Consider the following 22,007-nt stretch of genomic DNA (forward strand, 5'->3'; position numbering starts at 1 on the left):
ACAACTGGTTTCATCTTATCATTCTGGGACTTTGTTTCACCACCATCCTGGGAGTTCACAGCTTCTTTCCTGTGTTAAGTTCCCTGTTTCTGGATCCATTGTTGCCCTTTTTTTTCTTTGTTTATTTCCTTATTCATATGAAAATTTTCTCTGTTTTCTTTTGCTGTAACTTATTTTGGCTAAATGGAGAACTGTTTTTGCTCTTTTTTTTTTTTTTCCTGAATTTTTCTCCCCATTTTCCCATTTCTTTTTACTTCCTGACAAGTTTCCTGGAATTATCTTCCAAACCATCTTTTTTTGTTTGTATTTTGGCTTTTATAGATTTTCATTCTTTAAAAACTCTCAGAGCTCTTTTTATTCTCCATATGTTCCCTTTTAAGTTAATATCCTTTTTTGTTTCAGGAATGTCTTTCTGAGAATTTCTTTTTTTCCTTTTCAAAGTATTTTCAGTTTTCTGCATCGATATCTTTCCTATGATTTCTTTTTCTTTCTTCTCTCTCTCTCTCTGCTTACATTTCTTTTTTTCATGCTGGAAATTTTTTTCAGAGGTTTGAGATTCCTAGGTATTTTACAGTAGTGAGGCAGTGAATAGCTTTCTTCTCCCTGCCTCCTCTCCAGGCAGTTCTCTGAGTTAGGAGCCCAGGTTTGGAGAGTATAAAAATGGCACAACCCCACCGTTCCTCTCACTAGTCCTGCTTTCTGTACAGCCATGAGTTATAGAACTCGACCTCCACTGGGTTCTTCTTCCTCTGCAAGGACCAGTGCACCTCCAGTCCTCTGTGTTCTCAGTTAAAGGTTATCACTTGATTGTCTCAGCCCGCCTGAAATGTGGAAAGGTGTGTACTAACTTTGAGCATCCTTTCTGCATCAGTGCAGATATCACATATCTGACAGATATTCTTCCACATCTGTGGTTGGAGTTGTTTCTCAGTTTCTTCATTAGGTTTTGTTGGTGTTTCATTTTGTTGGGGTCTCAGGCAACAGAATGAAGCAAATATGTCTTTTCCTGAAAGTTTCTGAAATTTTCTCTCAAATCCAAGTTGCTCAGGTGATTACATTACCTAATTATCTTTGAGTATGTGGTTTTCTTCACAGTTTCTCCTCTCCCCCCCCCCCCCCCCCCCCCATTTTGTCTTTTTAGAAGTTCAGATCATGGGAAAGTTTCCTTTGTGGCATTGGTGATTTAGGAAGTTTCTTTTCACCTTCATCAAAATGGCTTGGACTAAATGATCCAAATCATATCTTTGAAACTGTCTAAATCTTTTAGAGTTAGTGTTACATGCCATGGAATTACACAGGATCACATGAGAAGTAGATTTATGAAAATGTAGTTATAGATGTTCAGCCATAAAAAGGGAAAAGGATGGAGAGAGGGGGAAAGAGAAAATAAGTTATGCAAAAGGCTCTGGCCTGCCTTTCAACCAGTGAAAGGATGCAGTGAAATGATGTGCAGCGGAGAAATGGAATCAGTTGTTCCCACAGTTGGTCTTAGTTCCCGCTTCCCTCACCCCCTGTGAGTAGCTTGCAATGCACAGTATGAGCTTAATGTTCAGTGATTCTAATTCTCTGTTCAGCAAGCCTGGCTAATGCAAACACAGACTCAAACCAGACTTCATCTGACGCTCACTAAAGGAGCCATGACCTTTCCTACCACGAAGGGAAGGAAGGGTCTGTATCAGACATACAGCATGGCGAGATGGTCTTGAGGCCACCAGTAGGTACCTTCAAAATACACTTTTAAGGGTAATTTATTAGAATCTATGTAATTTCCACTTTGCACCCTGATCCTAATTTATTAAGTTAAATTTCTAAAGTCAGTGGAAACATATGTATAAGACTTGTGCCCCTTTTCTCTTATCACAGCCATGAATGAGCACATGGTCACTGTCACTCAAAAATTCCTTCTGTTTTGTTCATGAACTTCCACTGGGAGTTCAGAGTTAGATCAGGACGAGCAGTTCTTACTCATTTATTTGGCCTTAGGAAGATGAAAATGCTGGTGAGGGTGGAGGAGACAGATTGGGGAATTTCAGATGCTGTTCTTAGAGTTGAATGAAATTTATGGCTTATAAACGTGCAAAACCTTAGGAACATACTAAATATTTGACAAGTTTGGCACAACTCAACTACCAGTCAGTCCAAAGAGAGGATCAGCCAAAGTGGACATTCGCCATCAACTGACTGTTAGCTGGTTTACAACACACTCCGTGCCTCAAGTTGAACTGTTGCTGCCTCACCCTGCCTCGGACACTTTGGAGATGTGTGGTGTCCATTTCCCTCCTCTGGTACTTTTCAACAGTAGAATTAGTTCTAATCCCCTCTCCTTTTACCTCTGTTCAAGCCTCCAACACATTGGGATTTGTGGGTTCATAAATTTCTCAACACGTTCATGTTGTCTGAATACCTGAGAAGTTACTTCACCTCAAAGGTTTTAAGCTGGCTGTACTCTTTCAACAACCGTGCTCCCTCTCCTACTGAATCTCCATGGTAACACCATGGTAGACTCTAATGATGGTGTGTCTGTTGACCACAGGCACAGATTTCCCCATGTGAATTTCTGCTGTTTGCTCATGTGCTGATCTTTCCAGGTCTTCCCTCAAGTCCTTCAAAATTGTCTTGCTTTCTTCTTGATATTTGAATTATCCACCCATCCACCCCCAACTCCCGCCTCTTTCCTTTCACTATACAAGAAGTTGATTTTGTATGGTTTTAATGTTTCTGTTAATTGTATTTAAAGGTGTTTATTTGTATTGGACTTGTCTCTGATCTCACTTGGTTATTAGCTTCTGGAAGAGATCTTTTTCCTCCTTTATAACACGCAGAATACAATTTTCTATACTTAGTAGAACGTTGACACTTTAAAAAATTTTTGTCTGATTGCCCAATTTAGTAATAAGGTTATATTGCAAATGCTTTATAAAAACATTTTATTAAAAATGTTTAAAAATCATTTATCAAGTTTTTATCAGAATAAAGAGCAAAGAAAAGAAGCAAGCTCTTCTCTAGAGCAGAATATTGAAATTTTCCACTTTAGCAGTTTTTGGTTTTTCAGTGCTTTTTTGTTGGGGAAATAATACTTAGTCTCTTTGTAGATGTTATAATATCCTTTGTATCTTCTATGTTAATTCCTGTCATGTGCATATTATACAGAATGCTGGGAATTACAAAAGGGGAAGAACCCATTGTTTCTCAAAAGCTTGTTTGTCTAAAGTATAATGAGTACTTTATAGCTTTCCAAGGAGGGATCTTTTGAGTTGGCCAATAGGTTTGGGTGAAATTCATTGGATGAATTTCTTGTACCTCTAAATAAATCATTCAGGATGAGGTTACTGATTTTTTTTTTTAAGCAGACAGTAAACATTGCTTTTAAAAGGTGTCAAGACCTCATTCTAGTGTGCACTGTCAAATAAAAGCACTGGCAATAGAACCAAGGATCAAATAAATCATTGAAAACTGCAGATAATGCATAAAACAGAATTTTAGCCAAAAGTTTACCCTCAAATCCTATATGTTTTAGTAGACGCAGAAACTGAAGCTGAGTGGTTTGAATTTTTCATATTTATGTTTCCTGCCCTCCCTCCACGTTGTCTTCAGTCCTCTGGAGGAATGTAGAGTAAAAGCAGGGACAAAGCAAAGCCACACGTAGATCCTCAGTAGTGTCGTATTAACTAAGAATGTTTGTAGAATTACTTTTTTTAAAGCTACTTGAAAGTAATACAGAAAATATATCTCCATCTTCAAATGAGGACTGGTTCACTATTTCAATTTTATTGCTTTAAAATGCCAGATGTGTTATTAAAACATCTGGAAAGGCCTTTTTACATGTGTGCAGCATCTGAGTAAACAGATCTACTGCTCTGACACAAAAAATTAAGCAAATGAATTAAAACATTGAGTGTCTTTCTTATGTTTTATCCTCCATGTTGTGAAAAGAAAGAAAATGGATACTTTTTCCAGGGGGCAGGGGAGGATAAAGTTAGAGTCTCCGTATCTAACTAAAAATTATAGAGAAATGGTAAATAGGGAGAAAATTAAGGTGAAAGATGTTACAACAAATTTATATGGGGGAAACCTTATTTTTGCTTTTATTTCCATGTGTATGTGCTTTGTCATACGTTATAAACTTTCTGAACATAAATTGACCATAAAACATGTATATATGTATAAATTTGCTAATGATTCAAATAGTTATAGTTATTTAACTACATACCAAGTGTGTTACTTGCTTTTTATCAGTCTCTCCACCTAGAAAACAGGAATCACAGCAATGGCTTCTGCTTAGGGTTGGTGTGAGAATTAAATACTGTTCTGCACCAAGGGTCAGCGGACTATGGCCCTTAGGCCAGATCCAGCCCACCATCTGTTAATGTACAGCTTGCAAGCTCAGGTTGGTTTTTACATTTTTTTAATGGTTGAAAGAAATCAAAATAATAATATTTCGTGACACATGAAAATTATTATGAAACTTAAATTTTAGTATCTAAAACAAAGTTTTATTGGAACCCAGTCACACTCATACATTTATATTCTGTCTGTACATGCTTTTCTGCTACATGGGCAGTTAAGTTGTTACAACAGAGACAGTGTATCATGCAAACCCTAAAATATTTACTATCTGGTCCTTTATAGAAAACTTGCCAACTCCTTTTACATACTAAACTCCTTCAAACAATGTCTGGTGTATATACACACTAGATAAATGTTATTATTATTAATATGGTTAAACTTTTTGTAAAATAAACATTCATATAGCTGAATATATGTCACAGTCTGAAAAGTTTCATCATATATTGTTCCTGAAAATAAGACTAAAAATTCAAAAAACGCTGTTAATTATATGACAAATTATTATTGTTTAAAGATTTTTTTTTTTTAAAGCCTTAGGAATATAATGCACCAAACTTATTTTACAAGGGACTTATTTTTCGAATATATATTCCTTATGAGAAAAACTTTCAAGTCAATAGGTTACATCTCTTTTCTCCTTAACTTTTTTGTCATGTGTTCAATTTTCTGCTCCAATTCCAGACCTATTCCCTATCTTAATTCTCCATTTTTTACCTACCGTCTGATCCTCCTGCAGTCTTTGGAGGGTAGAAGAAGAGAAAAAAGGCTGAGAAATCAAGAGTTAGTGGCAAGACCTTCAGTGTGTGTGTGTGAGATCAGGGATGAGTCAGGTCAGGTGATACCCCCATTGAACAGGGCTAAAAAGTGCAGTCCATACAAGTCCTTTGAGCTTATATCTCTTTGGACACAAGGCAAACCAAATTCTTATCCAACGCCTAGTCTGTTGGCCAGAGAATTAGGTAACCACGTGTTTCCGGGCCAAACTTGACCCATCCATAAAAAAATTTTAAGTCAGAAAAGGATGTATTTTACTGAATTGCTTGGTTTATTTCATTTCGCTCCTATTTTCCCCAGACTTAGACTTTCCTGGCATCACACACCAGGAATTTGCTCAGATTCAGTCTGGTGTACGGACGTGTACGTGATTGGGTTGTGTCGATCAGTCAAATCTTCCTTGGACCTTTTCAGGCTCTTCATGGTTTCCAAGCTCAGTTGTATCATCCATGCCTGTTTTCATTTTAATCCTTCACCTCTACATCCCCACAGCCTGTTTCTATTTCTCTTTCTCCAGAGTCTCCAGCAATTTGGCCAGGTCACTATTCATCAACTGTATTCATCACTATTCATCAGAAAGTAGACAAGTGAAACAAAAGAAGTTGACATTCAAACAGACTTTGCTCCTTGCATACAGCTCTAGTACAATTTGCAGAATCCTTTTTCAGTTTGAGGTGTGTATGGAAAGAAGGGCGGGGGAGGTCAGTGAATTGAAAAGTCAATGGTGCGACTACTCAAGACATTAACTATCTGAATCCTAACGCAGTAATTGAGGAGCATTATGGGGAAAGCGAAGGAATTTACATATGTAAGTTAAGGATGGACTTTGGCTTACTGGCATACAATTAGTAGGATATGGAGCACAGGGTAAATTGTAACTAGAAAGATCAATGTGCTATAAAATAGTCTTCAGTCACTACTTGGTCACTCAACTGAACTAAAATATTAGAAAATATTAAAGGAAGTAGTCCTGTCTTCTGTAAGCTCTGGGACTGTGGGCTTCCATGTCATTTGTCATGTTTGTTCTTGCTTATGTTGAGGCTCTGGGGGCTCTCCTTGATCTGAGGGTGACCACCTCCTTGCCCGGTCCCTCCTGTCTGTTTCCATCTTTCTCTTTCCCTCTTCCACTCCTCTCCTGCAACACACTGTGCCCTGCACCAGTTCACCGCACAAGGGCCTGCCTGCTCTGTGACGTCATATCTGCCTTAGACCTGGAGGTAATAGGCAAATGTGCTGTATTTCTTTGCTTCTCTAAGCATCCTGTGCAGGTAGAATACATCAATTCATACATGGGTAGAAATTATACTGTTAAAACCTTCAGGAGCTGTCTTCAAGCCTAGAGAGTATGCCAGAATCGATCTCAAATAATCACTTGCAAAGACTTGCAAAGACCAAGAAAATTATAGAGGAAATGATATCTGTCCAGCTGAGTTTAGTATCCTTATGATACCTATTCCTGTTGTCTGATTTGGATAGCAGAAGTGGGACGCCTAGGGAGCTGTCCTTAATTCTTTCTCATTTCAACTGCTCCATTTATCAGTTGTTTTCTTGGTTCGCTCTGGGGTTGAGAATTATTGGGCTGCACTGGTGGCAGACGGCAGGCGGGACAGGGCAGCCGTCTTCTCTACCAAGGGAAAAGGGAGGTTACCAGTTTATAGAGAGAACTGACATCAGGTTGGCTGCTTAGTTACCAGGGAAACCAGATGGGCATGCCCTTCTCCGGAGGCCCTTTTGATACACTGTCATAGTGGAGATGTTCTGATGTAAAGAGTAGAACAATCACCCGCCGGGACCTGGGGCAAGTGTATAGGCAGGTGCTGATCCTGGTCCGTACTACTACTCTGTGATTTAGAGGGAAGGTCAGTCAGGTGAGTCGGGTGTAGGTTAAGCAGGGGCTGGTCGAGCAGGGGTTGTACAGAGAGCCAGAGAACCGTCATTTTGGGTGGGCCAATTATATGAGTATTGAGCATTTTTAGATTTTGAAGATACTCCCCCTTAACACATGGAGAATCTTAGGAAGAAACTGGCTCTAAGTGAGCATTTGGCAGAAACCTGGATGATCTTCCGGGGAGCTCACGGTCCTGGCCCTTCCCACTCCTGCCTCCCCCCAACAATGGGAGCTCAGCACAGAATGTGTTTTGAATGTGTGCTGATGTCAGATAGGACACATACCAATGGGATCCTGCTGCAGAGACAAAGTCAAACACAACAAGCTTTTTCCTAAATAATCAAGGAAGGAAACATATGCAGACCAGGCTTGCAAATATTTTTTTTTCACAAAGACTTTGGAGTTCCTGTCTTTTGGTTGTTGCATTCATTTACCCAGTTGACATATGAAAATGAAATAGCTGAGAGAGTATGTTCCTAAGTCCTTGTTAAGGATGTGAATTTTTCAAAGTATTCAGTGTTTGATAAGCTGCAAGTGATAACGATTTATTCACATTTTACATCATCGTGGATTGTTATATTAAAAGTCAACTAGTCTTTGCTCTTTTAAAATAATGACCTTTACTAAAGTAATTTATGAGGTATTCTTTAATAAATTATGTCTGAGAAGAAATAGTGAAGCTTGTCATGACAATAAAAGTGAAGAGTGGTATTTAAAATGCCTCAGCCTAAAATCCTATATCCTGATGACCTCTTTTCCTGATCACTTTCAGAACCAGAAATGGTGCTAATGAAAATGGTACCTGGTGGAGCGTACCTTGGCTGCACATTTTTCATCATGTGCAGAATATAGAAGCAGCCCTATAAGCAGCTAGGCATTAAAATTGAGAATGATTGTGTGGCCAGCAGATGTCTTGATCTGTAACTGAAGATCTGAATTTTAAAATATTGTAAGGCATGATAAAATGTGTATTTTTCCCTCCTGCAAAACAATCAGTTACTTTACAGACATGCTCACGCAACCACTCTATGTCCATGTATCTGGACCTCACTCATGTAAGTCAAGTGTGTCGCTTGGTGTTTTTTATTTTTATTTATTTTAAAAGATTTATTTTATTATTTATTTATTTGTTCATTTTTGGCTGTGTTGGGTCTTTGCTGCTGCACACGAGCTTTCTCTAGTTACAGCGAGCAGGGGCTACTCTTCGTTGCGGTGCGAGGGTTTCTCATTGCGGTGGCTTCTCTTGTTGCCAAGCACAGGCTCTAGGCGTGTGGGCTTCAGTAGTTGCGGCACATGGGCTCAATAGTTGTGGCTCTCAGGCTCTAGAGTGCAGTCTCAGTTGTTGTGGCGCACGGTCTTAGTTGCTCCACGACATGTGGGATCTTCCTGGACCAGGGATCAAACCCATGTCCCCTGCATTGGCAGGCGGGTTCTTAACCACTGCGCCACCAGGGAAGCCCCCGCTTGGCCTTTTTTAGAAGAAGGCTCAGCAAACACAGAATCACAGAATTGTGAACATAAATTATGAACAAAGAATCATAGGCACCTGACCGACTTCTGGCATTAATTAGTGAGTTTGTGGATCACTCAGACCATCTGCATCTCTGATACCAAAAGGCATTTCTGAGCCCTAGAAAGCTGCATTCCAGTTTCTCTGGGGTATGTTCTACCTCAGGCAACAGCTGAGAAGTACTAGTATATGACTGTCAGGCCCTCAGTGGTGATTCCACAGTCTGCATGCTTATTTCTTGTGTCTAGTTTTGCATTTAAATGCTACATTCTGCATCTTGTGGGGAATATAAATCAATGTGGTTTATCAAGGCATTGATAAGAGAGGAAAATATCAATAGAGAGAGGCAGGCAGGTGGGTGATTTGAATCATAGAAATGAATTAACAGTCTCTTACATTGTATTCTTCGCAAAGAAATGTGAGAACTTGTATTTATTGGCAAAATAATGAGGAGTTGCAAAAGTTATGAAAATGGATGTTCAGATCTCTGGTTTAACACTGACCTTGCTGGAGGGAAGTACCACCTTGGCAGAGAGCAAATTCAAGCTCTCAGTGGCAGCAGGGTTACAGAGGGTACAGACATGGAATACTGTCCCTTGAGGCCCATTGGTAATTTTTTTTATGAGAGATTTGGGCCAAGTCATAGCTGGCTTCCTACTGGGGTCTTGGGCCTTGTCCACAAGATCTGGCCTCTTTCTCGATTGGAGGGAGATTTGCACATGAGCCAAAAGGAAAGCAGAGGCCTCTTACCTCCAAGCAGATAATTGTGTCTCCGTGATCCACACTTGCAATGTCTGATGGGGCTTCCTGCTGGACTCTGCTACCTGCCAGCACTGGAAACAAGCAGGCACTGGGAGCTGGCAGCTTATCTCAAGAGTGACAGGGGCTGGAGTGCATGTGTTCTTCATGGAACTTGGCATGTTTGTGCCTTCCAGCCCCCACTGTCAGATGAAAATGAGGAAGAATTATTTCACATTCTCAACATGGAGAATCTTCTTACTTGATGACCAAGTTGCAGAGACCAGAAGCCCACTACGTATCTTATACAGAATCATCAGAGATCTCTCCAGAGGGTCCTGGGTTTCAGTTCTCTTTTGCTTTTGCTCTCCTTTCCTCCTTGTCATCTCTCCTCCAGCTGTCAAGAGTCAACTCAGAATTACCTTGCTTTCAAGCCTTCCCCAATCAAACCTTTCCTTCTTGGGTGACCCCAACCTCTTTTTTTTTTAACCACTCTTAGGGGCCCATATGTGGACCTGTAACTGTACATTGACCCTCCTGTCTGCTTCCACCCTCCGGGACACAGGCCCTGCTCCAACACACTGTCATCCCCAGCATCTCGCAAACCCTCCACGTGTATCTGCTAAGTGATGGGCAGACGAAGGACAGGACACCGTGTGCTGAGGGTGGGAGAAAGGGCCAGTCCAGGGGCACTCGGGGAAGGAGTTTTGGGGGAAGTCAGGTCAGTTTGGGTCATGAAGGATTCGGAGGAGGACAGCATTACAGTTCAGGAAAGTGGTCACACTTGTGTGACAGTGGTGATATTGGGTCCTTTTATGTGAAGGAGGGAGCATTTGTGAGGGGTCAGATAGAAGATATGCACTGGGCTCAGGTCGTGCCAAGCTGTAAATGCCAGACTGAGGAACTTGGGGCTTTATCCTGCACCTAGCGTTAGTCAATCATGTGTAGTGGCTTAAGACATTATTTTCTGGGGATTAGAGAGGTTTTTTTGAGATATGCTGACATAACATACTCGTTTCAGGTGTACAATATAATGATCCAGCATTTGTCTGTCTTGCAAAATGATCACTGCAGTAAATCTAGTTAACATCCATCTCCACACACAGTTATAATTTTTTTTCTTGTGATAAGGACTTTTAAGTTCTACTCTCTTCGCAGCTAACCAATATATAATACGGTATTGTTAAGTGTAGTCACCATGCTGTACATTGCATCCCCAGGACTTATGTATTTTTATAGCTGGAAGTTTGTACCTTTTAACCACCTTCATTCATTTCACTCACCTTGCACCCCTGCCTCTGGTAACCAGTCTGCTCTCTATATCTATGTGTAGGGGTTGTTTTTAAGAGTCCACATAAGTGAGACCATATGGTATTTGTCTTTGTCTGACTTATTCCACTCAGCATAATACCCTCAGGGTTCATCTATGATGTTGCAGATGGCAGGGTTTTCTTTTTTATGGCTGAATAATATTCCATTGCATGTATATGTGTGTGTGTTACATATATATATACATGATAAAGAAAACTGACATTTTTCTGTTATATATAATGTCAGTATATGACATTATGACATGTCAAACTGACAGTATATCTGTTATACATTATATATAATATAGATATAATGTCAGTTTTCTTTATCCATTCATCTGTTAATGGACACAGATTGCTTCCATGTCTTAGCTAATGTAAATAATGCTGCACTGAACATGGGTGTGTAGATATCTTTTCAAGTTAGTGTTTTTATTTCCTTCAGATAAATAGCCAGAAGTGGAATTGCTGGATCATCTATATAGTTCTGTTTTTAATTTTTTGAGGAACTTCCATACTGTTTTCCATAGTGGCTACACCAGTTTACATTCCCACCAACTGTCTACAAAGGGTTCCCTTTTCCCTACATCCCTGCCCACACTTTGTTGCCTTTTTGATGATAGCCATTCTAATAGGTGCAAGGTGATATCTCAGTGATCGATTGGCTGCGTTGGGTCTTCGTTGCTGCGCGGGCTTTCTCTAATTGTGGCAAGCAGGGGCTACTCTTCACTGTGGTATGCGGGCTTCTCTTTGCAGTGGCTTCTCTTGTTGCAGAGCACAGGCTCTAGGCACACGGGCTTCAGTAGTTGTGGGTACGCGGACTCTAGAATGCAGGCTTAGTTGCTCCGCGGCATGTGGGATCTTCCCGGACCAGGGATCGAACCCGTGTCCCCGGCATTGGCAGGTGGATTCTTTAACCACTGCACCACTGGAGAAGTCCCTCTCGTAGTGATTTTGATTTGCATTTGCCTTATGATTAGTGATGTTAGGCATCTTTTCATGTAGTTCTTATTGGCCTATCTGTATGTCTTCTATGGAAAAATGTCTATTCAGATCCTCTGCCCATTTTTTAATCAGAAATTGAGCACCTTTGCTGTTGAAATTGAGAATCAGTTTGAGATGTTAAGGATTGGAGGCGTCAGACCCCTCAGTGGTGGCCTGAACAGGTCCTTTTCTGATGGTCTGGGAGGGAAGACACTGAATAGTCCCACCATTCTGCTCGTAACTGCAAAGCCCGGAGCAGGTAGACTCTCACTCCCTGCCCAGGGATCAGGGTGGAGTTTAGCGCTCCACCTTTTCACCGGTTCCAGCTCGTGTGAGGAGTGACTTACCTGATCCATCTGTCTTAGTCTGTTCGAGCTGCCATAACAAAATACCATAGACTGGGTGGCTTATAAACAACAGACATTTATTTCTCACCGTTCTGGAGGCTGGGAAGTCCAAGATCAAGCCTTTGGCCGTTTCAGTGTCTGGTGAGCATCTGCTTCCTGGTTCACAGATGGCCATCTTCTCACTGTATCCTCACATAGCAGAATGGGTGAGGGGGCTCTGTGAGGTCTGTTTTATAATGGCATTAATCCCAATCACCTCCTGATGGCCTTGCCTTTTAAAACTATCACATTGGGGGTGAGGATTTCAACTTAGGTATTTCAGAGGGACACAAACATGTGGTCTGGCCAAGACCGACATTTCCGTGGCCATGTTTACTTGCGGCAGGGTGACTGCATGGAGACCACCTGGGCCGCTGTGCTCCCTCACTGGCAGACTGTCCTCAGGCTCTGTGGCCCTTTGCTCCACCCATGCCTGTGGAGGGTGGAGACTAGGCAGGCCCATCGACCTCTGCTCCAGCTTTCTCACCTGCATCGGGCCACCCTTCATTGGGAGAGACACTTGCTCTCAGTCCAGGAGAAGTGGTGGATGGGCTTGATAAGGCAGAAGCCTCCTTGGGCCTCAGGCATAGGCAGGCCCCCCCAGTTAACAAGGAGTCTGCATTTAAGAGAGTAAAGCCTTTACTAGCATCCTATTCGAATCAACTGGTTTTAATCCTAAGAGAAGGAGCATAAGTTTAGCACCACCACCCCTAGACTGCTTTGAAACCTGTCTTCAGAGGTGAACAAATCCTCAAATCAGTGTCCCATATGTTGCTATTTTGTTTTCTTACTTGCAACTCCAGGCCCTAGAGAATTACTAAAAAGAAAGTGCCACCAAGTCTCGTGGGACATACCGCTGCCTCCTAGATTTCAGTCTTTACTAAGCAAGGTGGAGTAAGCCTCCGGCTCTGCACAGTCCACCACCTGGTGAGGCGCCATGAAAATCTCATTTACTCCATTTTGGATTTAGTCTGGGGGCTTTGATCAGGAGCATATCGGTTTGTAAATGTTCTCCCATGGGGATGGAAAAGGGCATTAGGAATTCTCACTGTGGAGTGAAAAACAACTGAGATAGTATAAAGTAAGAATCTTATCTTAATTGGGAAAAACAAAAAGCGTGAAGCCAGCACGATTAGATATTCATTGCACGACTCTGGCACTGGGCTGGATGTGTGACGAGCACTTCTTACCACGAACGTGGGACAGAGCATCGCCTGTCTCATCAGCATCCCTGGCTCAGCAAGCTTTCTGTACGTTCCACCTCCAAGTGTGCGCTGTCAGCCTTTCCTGGGAGCTTGTTAGAAATGCAGACTCCTGGGTCCCATCCCAAGCTGAAGTCAGAACCCATGTCCCCAGGTGATTGGTAACACATTAATTTGGAGAAGCCCACCTGCAGCACAGTGCTTCACAAAGCTAAGCCTATATCAGAATCCCCGGGAGGGCTTGTTAAAGTGTAGATTCCTGGGGCTCACCCTCTAAGATTGAGTGTGGGAGAGCTGATGGAAGGTATGGGGGTACTGATACTCCTGATCAGCGGCCTCCTTTGTTGCTCTTTAGCCTTCCCCTGAATGAGAAGCTCAGGCCCAGGCCATGCAGCACATGGTAAGTGGGAAAATAGCCTAGCGCAGCCCCAGACTGCACACACGGGCAGAGCTTGAATGGGTGCAGGTCGGTCAGCAGGCGTGCCTCCGCAGACATCCTGGGGGCAGCAGTGCTGGGCGCAGAGGCACAGCCACCTGCACGAGTCATCTCTAGGACCCGGGGCTGGGCACAGTCTGCTGTCCTGGCTGTTGTCCTGCAGGCTATGAGCCCCCCTCTCAGGAGAGCCCCATCTGGAGCTTGTGGGCACCAGTCCTGCCTTGAAACTTCATCAGAGAGATCTCAGGCACCTCCTCACGCGTTGACTCAAAGTCAAGGCCACTCTCCCTTTCCCTGTCTCCACCCAGGGTCTAGCCACTTCGCCTTTAAGGACTCCAACCAGAAAAGCCCCAAATAGGGCCCCTTTTCCCTTGGGAGCCCATCATGCCCCTTCTGGAGAGTGCTGATTACAGTAAGTCTTTCTGATGGAGGCTCCCTGGTTGAGGCCAAGATGTGCATACCCACCCTTTAGACCAGGCTTCTCTGAAGACCGCAGTGTGACTTTCTAGAACTTCTGTAGCTGTAAATAAGAAAAAAAAATGTTAATTCTCACATCAGGGATGTCACCATCTAATTAACCTTCTTAGATCCTTTAATTCTTTCAGTTCTTATTAGGGCCTTTGCTTTCCTTCAGTCCTGACATTTTCAACCTATAAAATCTCAGACTACAAGACATCATTTCTCAGTGAAGATTGTTTCCAGGCTTAAATTTTTTCTGCCGGTGATAACCAGTAAGATGCACATCGGTGGTAAATACCATGTTTACAGGCTATGCATGTTATTTATATTAAAGAGAAATGTGTGCAGTGAAATAAACACTGTCCCTTGAACCATGAAGTGACCTTTCACTCCATTGGTCCCACATTTCATCCATAATTCATTATCTAAGCGGTGGTAGGCACAGTGTGTAAAGGTCAAAGGGCTTGTGATGCCAAAAACTGGGTCTCTGTGTACCAGTGCTGAATCAAATCTTGGAGACAGAGTTTTGAGTGAAGTAGAAAAGAATAGCTTTGTTGCTTTGCCAGGCAGAGGGGGACACAGCAGACACATGCCTTCAAAACTGTGTGTCCCAACCCAGGGGAATTTGGTGAGGAGTTTTGTAGCGGTGTTTCAAAGGCAGGGGTTGCGGGTGAAGATCAGGGTGTGTGCAGGGCCTGCGTTTCTTTAATCTGGCCTCAGGGGGTTTCCTGATGAGCTTCTGTAGTTCTCAAGGTTATCAAACAGCGACCTCCTCTCTGGAATGAAGATTGCTTCATCAAGTAGTTAACATCTTCCATTTGTTGGGGGTTTTAGTTCTGCAGAAGAGCTCAAAGATATTGTCCTGTGTATCCCTTAAGGCAGAACCAGGACCCTGCCCCAAGGCTGCACTGTTGTTTCTTGACTCCTCCTCCCTTGTCTCTGCATCCCCTCCCTTCCCTAATTAGCCACTGTTTGAACCTGCCCTTTGGAACTCAAGAAAGGTCCTGGAGGCTGAAGCCTGTTCCCTACAAACAAGGAATGGGGCACACAGAAGCCCCACAGGGTCCTGCTCGGTTTCAGTTGATGATGATCAGCTTTACCAGATTTGGTAAAGATCTCCTTTTGAAAAGTGGGCCTGTTCAACTTGATTTGAATTGGCACACTTTATGGAAGAAAAGAGCATGACATATTCAGAATCTAGAAAATTGTGCCTGGTGAGCTCAGTTTCCCAGAGATTTCCTGAAACGGCAGTCACAGGGTAATGCAGACGAGAGTACTTGGCCTCCACAGCGCTGCACGATGAAACTTAGCACACATCTACATCAGGAAGGCAAAAGCTGAGCAGAATGTTAACAGCCTGAAGCCCTAGTCTTCGTGGTTGTCCTTCAAACATCATTCAGTTTCCTTTTAGAAATTTGAGAGTGAGGTGAATCCAGGTACATCAATTAGAAGCACTTTTTTTTTCATTTTTATTTTATATTGGAGTATATTTGATTAAGTGTGTTAGTTTCAGGTTATAGTAAAGTGATTCAGTTATACATATACACGTATCTATTCTTTTTCAAATTCTTGTCCCATTTAGGTTATTACAGAGTACTGAGCGGAGTTCCCTGTGCTATACATTGGGTCCTTGTTGGGTATCAGTTTCAAATACAGCAGTGTGTACATCTCAATCTCAAACTCCCAATCAGTCCCTCCCTCCCCCCTGGTAACTGTAAGTGTGAGTCTGCTTCTGTTTTGTAAATAAGTTCGTTTGAATCTTTTTTTTTTTAGATTCTGCATATAAACAATATCATGATATTTGTCTTTCTCTGAGAAGCATTTTATATATAGTAAGAACCAGAAAAATACAATTCAAACTAGCTTAAAAACGAAAGAGTACTTAATTGGCTGATGTAACCAAAAAATCCTGAGGCATAACCAAGTTCAGGCATGGTTTGACCAAGAAGTTAAAACCTGGTTTCTTTTCCCTCCCTGTTTCTAGATGGTTGCTAAAAGCTCGAGGCTACATGATGCCTCTTCCGCTTTCTGCATGAAAGCAGGGTTCTCTGTTGCAGAGCACTTAGCAAAAATCCTGGGGTTAATTGGACCAGTTGAGCAGCTTGACGACACTGATGACCATAGACCAGGGAAGCAGTACTCTGAGTGACATGAGCCTGGTTTCAGAGCTTAACCGTGAATCAGCCCAGGTTCCAGGAGAATAGGTTGCTTTGGCTTAAACTGCGGAGCCACCTGTTAGCAGTGGAGGTGGGCTCAATCCCCAGCGGCTTTTCCAGTGCCCCAGACTTGGTCATTACACATAGAACTAAGTCAGGGCTTGGAGAGTGTTCTCTGTGTCTGAGAAGAGGCATGCCCACACACCAGGGAAAGGAGGCTTCTCCAAATCTGCTGCCTTTGTCTGCGACCCGAGGGTGGGAATGATTTAGAAGCAAGTGTGTCTCTAGAAGGAAGCACTGATGAATAGATGTAGGCTAAGCTAGGAGGCTGCCTAGCTTTTGGCTGGTGAGTGATTTGAGTCAGGAGTAACCTTGATTATATCTTCACTTTTAAGAGCAGGCTGAGTAATTCCTTGAGAATCCATTGAGGTTTTGTTACCAAAGCTGGCTTGATAGATAACTTCAGGTGAGAACACTTTCTCACAAACACTGAGGGTGGTAAGAAATATTACATTCATATCTACAAGTAATTAATACATGTATGTCCACAGTTCTGTATGAAAATTGTAGTGAAAGGTAGGGAGAAAGTGTGTTCTGATAAATAGGAAATGTGTGACCTAAAAATATTTTTCCGTGTGTTTTTCTAATCAAGGAATGCATATATTTGTAAATTAAGTAGTAATAATTCTAAAAATATAGATGCATTTTGGGCAAAGGATTAAGTAACTTTGTTGTGGCTGTTATGAAATAGAACTAATGGTGAAGGCCCAAGTACACACAGCTTAAGAACTGCAAAATGAAGCCTGGTACTTAGTTCTTAATTCAGATTTTAAGTATTTGGCCAGGAACAAATAATTCTTGGTGGACATTTGTGACAGTGTGCCGGATACAGCCTCTGAGGATTCTCTTTCAACCTTAGGAGTTATTTCAGTGGATGGTTATTATTATTATTATTCTCTTCTGCTTGTCACCCGGAGAGTTTGCCTAATGAAAAGAGCTGCTGAGCCTTTTGCACGTAAATCCTGATAAAAGCTGCTACAGCCCAGCCCAAGGCCACAGAAATTGAATGCATACCAAAGATGGGTTGGACTTACAAAACAAACAATTCACAGATTGAGTAATCATATAATTCACGCCTTGTTTTTCTGATGATTTTTTTCAGAACCGAATGGAGGAAAGCAAAGCTCTCTTTAGAACAATTATCACGTATCCCTGGTTCCAGAACTCCTCAGTTATTCTGTTCTTAAACAAGAAGGATCTTCTAGAGGAGAAAATTATGTATTCCCACCTAGTTGACTACTTCCCCGAATATGATGGTAAGTCAGCACTCTTCAGCCAGCTCGGTAGCTAGGGACGTGTTCCATCTCCTGAGACCAGTGCCAGAGCTGACACACGACAGCGCTCCGTCACTGCCTTTGCCCTCAGAAGCTTGTACATTGTGATTGATGGAGTACCAGTTCTTGTTTGTCCTGTCTTTTAATGACCTGAAATGTTTCACTCCCCAATAATGCTGAAAACTACACTTATTTCGGAACATGTAAGAAGTTGTTTTCTTTTGCTTTATCAGAGGAGGACACAGTCCCCTAGTTTTGACTAAGTGTGTGTCAACCATTATAGTTCCCTCTTGATTTCCCTGCCATTTGATAACAGTCTGTCTCTGCCTCTGTCTGGAGAGAAAACAGAATGTTGTGGTCAAGAACTCGTGGTCTGAAGTTGATCTACCCAGATTCAAATCCCAGTTCCGATATTTCCTGTTTGTAGAACCATGATCAAGTCGCTTAACTGCTCTGGGCTTTAGGACCAAACTTACGTTTTGTAGACTGTAATAGGTAACATATTGTGACATTTTACATGATGCCTGACACGTGGTGAATATTTAGCAAATATTTACTTTTGCGGGGCTTCATAGCCCCACGAAGCCCCACCATCCTACAGGTCGGCACTCAGCCATTAAGCTCTTCCTGGAGCACTTAGGGTCTGTAGCACCCACTTCGGTACTGGTATGTATGTACTTTGCATTAGTTACTTCCTTCTTATAAACAAATCTTGCCTCCTCAACTAAACTGTGAAACCCTGGACAACTGGGTATGACACGCAACCCCTTCTGAGAAATACTCGCTAATAGATTGGTAACAGAATGCATCCACACCCAGGCACTCTGAACCAGGTGAGAGAGTCACAGCCATTGCCCCGTGAGAACTTCCGTGCAGAATCCACACACATCTCCCCGTACGTGCTCGGGTCTAGATTGGGAGTGACTACCTGCAGCCTGCTGCCTCTTTTCATAAGTGAAAGTTTTATTGAAACAGCCACACCCATTCATTTATATACTGTCTGACCACTTTTAAGCTACAACAGTAGACCTGAGCAGTTGTGACAGAGCTCAAGTGACCACAAAGCCGGAAATACGTACTCTCTGGTCCTTGAACAGAGAAAGTTCACCAAACGCAGATCTAGATAAACAGCAGGTAAGAGGACAGGCTTTGACTGTCACAGAATACCATGCCGCCACTTACCTGCCATGGTGCCTCGGACATGTTTCTTCTGAGTTTCTTTCTGAGTGAAAAATAATTGAATGGAATCGCATATGTAAGTCACTTAGCACAGTGACTGGCACAGAGAAGAGCGCAAACCCAAAAGTACCTGGTATAGAGGTGCAACAGCAAGAGAACGGGCTATTTTTTAAAAGTTCATTATCAGCATAGGGTATCTGGCATGGATGTCAGCTCGGCAGTGTTTCTGTACCTCTACAGACTCCCTCAGAAAGGTAGTTGCTTCAAAACTAATACTCATTGTGGCCTCATAGCTTCCTACGAACATGCAAACACACCGAGGATGGAGTTTTATCCATCTTCTCATCACACGTGCGTTTGGTATAGTGCTGCTCTCAGCAGGGGAACGGTACCTGTTGAATGAACTGAAGTTCCCTTCTCAGATACACGTAAGATTCTGAGCATTGCTGATTCTACCGTGTGGGGATGTTATCAGGTATTAGAGATAGTACTGTTTTTGTTAGCAGTGTGTGCCCATCCTCTGTCGAAGTACATTTTCCTTTGTGCTTTGAGGTTCCTTTAAAAACAAATACTCACTTAGCCTAGACAGTGTCTTCTCTTTTCCTCCCTGTACTTTGCCACTAGCCTGCCACCAAGTCACAAACGCTAGAGCCCATAGTTCTCAGTGCTCCTAAGGAAACTCTGGAAGGAGGTATGTTCGTGTTAGTTCTCTCCCACAACAACAGGCTGGTTCCTTAAACATCAGATCTGCCCAGATAAGATGGGCACAAAGCATCTGGCTTACACCCAGACACACATGCTAGCCTCACATGCCTGCAAGGAAAGACTTTTTAATTTTTCTCCAAATTTGGTGAGAATCCACGGATGGGGAATGACCCCCACTTCCCGACATAGCACCCGCCTATAGGCCAGCATGTTTTCATGATGTGCTTGCATACAGGAGAACGGAGGACAGAGACAGCACAGCCCCAGAGAGCAGACCCACTGAGGCTCAGGGTGCACGAGGCAGTACACACAGCACAGCACAGCACAGCACACCAGGGTTGGTTTTCCTGCAATAAAGACTTTTTCTGCAGTAAGTGCTAGGAGTACTGTTCTTCCCTCTCTGTGCAGCATCTTCCTAATCTCTTTGCATGTCTCCTTTGTCCAATAATCTCCCCAGATATCCCATCACTATGAGTAGGAGCATTTTCCTTCTAACATGTGCCTGTTGTGAATGTCTTTACATCTGAAGATGTTTTTTACTGTCCACCTCCCCCAGTAATACACGTAATGCATACAGGAAACGTGGCTATGGAAAAAAAAAAAAAGACACTGACTGTTATTCATAAAGCAAACACAGCTGTCATTCCAGGAGACTTCAAGCCCTTGTAAGATGGGCTAAGCAGAAAAAATTCTAGGCCCACTCTGCAGTGATGTTTTTATAATAAACATGTTTATAGTGTTATAAATTTCACACTTCCACATTTCTGCACTTACAAGGTCTTAATCGTAATGAATGCCATTTCTGTATTTCTCTTCAGGAAGGAAAATTACCATTTCCTCATGGACTTGAATTGCAAAATTGTTCATAGACTATGGAATTCTGTTCCTGCCATGTTAGCTATAATGATTTCCTTGTAGTTTGTTTATTCAAATAACAAATTATGCTTAAAAACATGAGACTTCAAGTGCTCTTCAGTGAACTTGAGTCTTGTTCTGATATGCTTTAGAATTAAAAAAAAAAGAAAAAGAAAAAAAGTAGACCTTTTTTCCTGAAAAGAATAAGTACAAAATTCATTCACAAGCCAGAAAGAGAGTGTCCTTTTATGAAAATGAGAGGCTGCACCAGTTCTAACAATCTATTACTCCTGGTTTTAAATATTTTTATTACTGCTCTGGAATTATTAAGTTAACAATAGTACATTGAATAAGCTGGGACATTAATTATATATATTACATTTTTTAATTGTGGAACTTTTTAATTCAGTATGATGCCGGCTCTCAATCATTGACAAAAATTTCAATTCTGGGCTCTTAAGTCAGAAATTCAAACATTCCTTTTGTAAGTTACACAGATGAGAATAATGTGTTTTCATGGCTCTTCCTCCCAGTTTCCAGCAATGTTGGATATAAGGTTATTTGCAATAAGGTTGGTTTGAAAAGTTTTCAGATTGGCTGTATGAATCTCACGGTGCATTTTATTAGCATCTACAAGCCCTCTGTAGAATTTTCAAAGATTTCTTTGTCCCAACCAGTATTGATAGGAAAAAATCTAAGCTCTGAATCCAGAAAGGGTCTTCTGAGAGAGGAAGAGCGGAGGGTATAGCCCAACACCTTCTTTCATGGTATAGAATGGAAAAAGAATAGGAGAAATGCAGATGTACAGTGCCGCAAAGATGCATGTAAGAAAGGTGCTCAGTCCTTGATAGGTGGTGGTGGTGTTTTGATGTTGCTTTTAATTTACAAGTTTTAAAGTAACATATTGATATTTATCAGGATATATTATGCTCTGTTGAGATATAATTCACATACCATTTTAAATTCATCCATTTAAAGCATATAATTCAATGCTTTTTGGTATGTTACATTAATTTTTTTTAATTGGCTGTGTTGGGTCTTTGTTGCTGGGCAAAGGCTTTCTCTAGTTGTGGAGAGCAGGGGCTACTCTTCTTTGCTGTGTGCAGGCTTCTCATTGCAGTGGCTTCTCTTGCTGCAGCGCACAGGCTCTAGGTGCGTGGGCTTCAGTAGTTATGGCACATGGGCTCAGTAGTTGTGGATCAAGGGCTCTGGAGTGCAGACTCAGTAGTTGCGGCACATGGGCTTAGTTGCTCTGCGGCATATGGGATCTTCCCGGACCAGGGATTGAACTCGTGTCCCCTGAGTTGGCAGGCGTATTCTTAACCACTGGGCCACCAGGGAAGTCCCTGTTACGTTAATTTTTTAAATTATGGTAAAACATATGTAACATAAGATTTACCATTTTAACCATTTTTAAGCATGCAATTCAGTAATAGAATTACATTCACAGTGCTGTGCAGCCGTCATTGTTCCCAAAACTTTCTCATCATCCCAAACAAATTCTGTAATCATTAAGCAATAACTCATCATTTTCCCCTCCTCCTAGCCCCTGGTAACTTCTAATCCACTTTCTGCCTCTATAAATTTGCCTATTCTAGGTACTCCATATAAGTGGAATCGTGCAATAGTTGTTTTGTGTCTGGCTTATTTTACTTGATATAATGTTTTCAAGCTTCATACATGTTGTGGCATCTATCAGAACTTAATCTCTATGGCTGAGTAATATTCCACTGTGTGTACGTAC

The 22,007-nt window shown here is 42.0% G+C and overlaps 1 protein-coding gene across 1 annotated transcript in view; it reads left to right on the top strand.

The window, feature by feature from the left end:
• Positions 1-22,007, top strand: part of LOC130844974 (guanine nucleotide-binding protein G(q) subunit alpha) — a 280,960-nt gene that overhangs the window by 253,847 nt on the left and 5,106 nt on the right. The window contains exon 6 of the mRNA XM_057721434.1: positions 17,353-17,506. Coding sequence (XP_057577417.1) covers positions 17,353-17,506 — 154 coding nt within the window. The remainder of the gene's footprint in view (positions 1-17,352; positions 17,507-22,007) is intronic.

Source organism: Hippopotamus amphibius, chromosome 2 (assembly GCF_030028045.1).
Source record: "Hippopotamus amphibius kiboko isolate mHipAmp2 chromosome 2, mHipAmp2.hap2, whole genome shotgun sequence".
NCBI classification, from domain to species: domain Eukaryota; kingdom Metazoa; phylum Chordata; class Mammalia; order Artiodactyla; family Hippopotamidae; genus Hippopotamus; species Hippopotamus amphibius.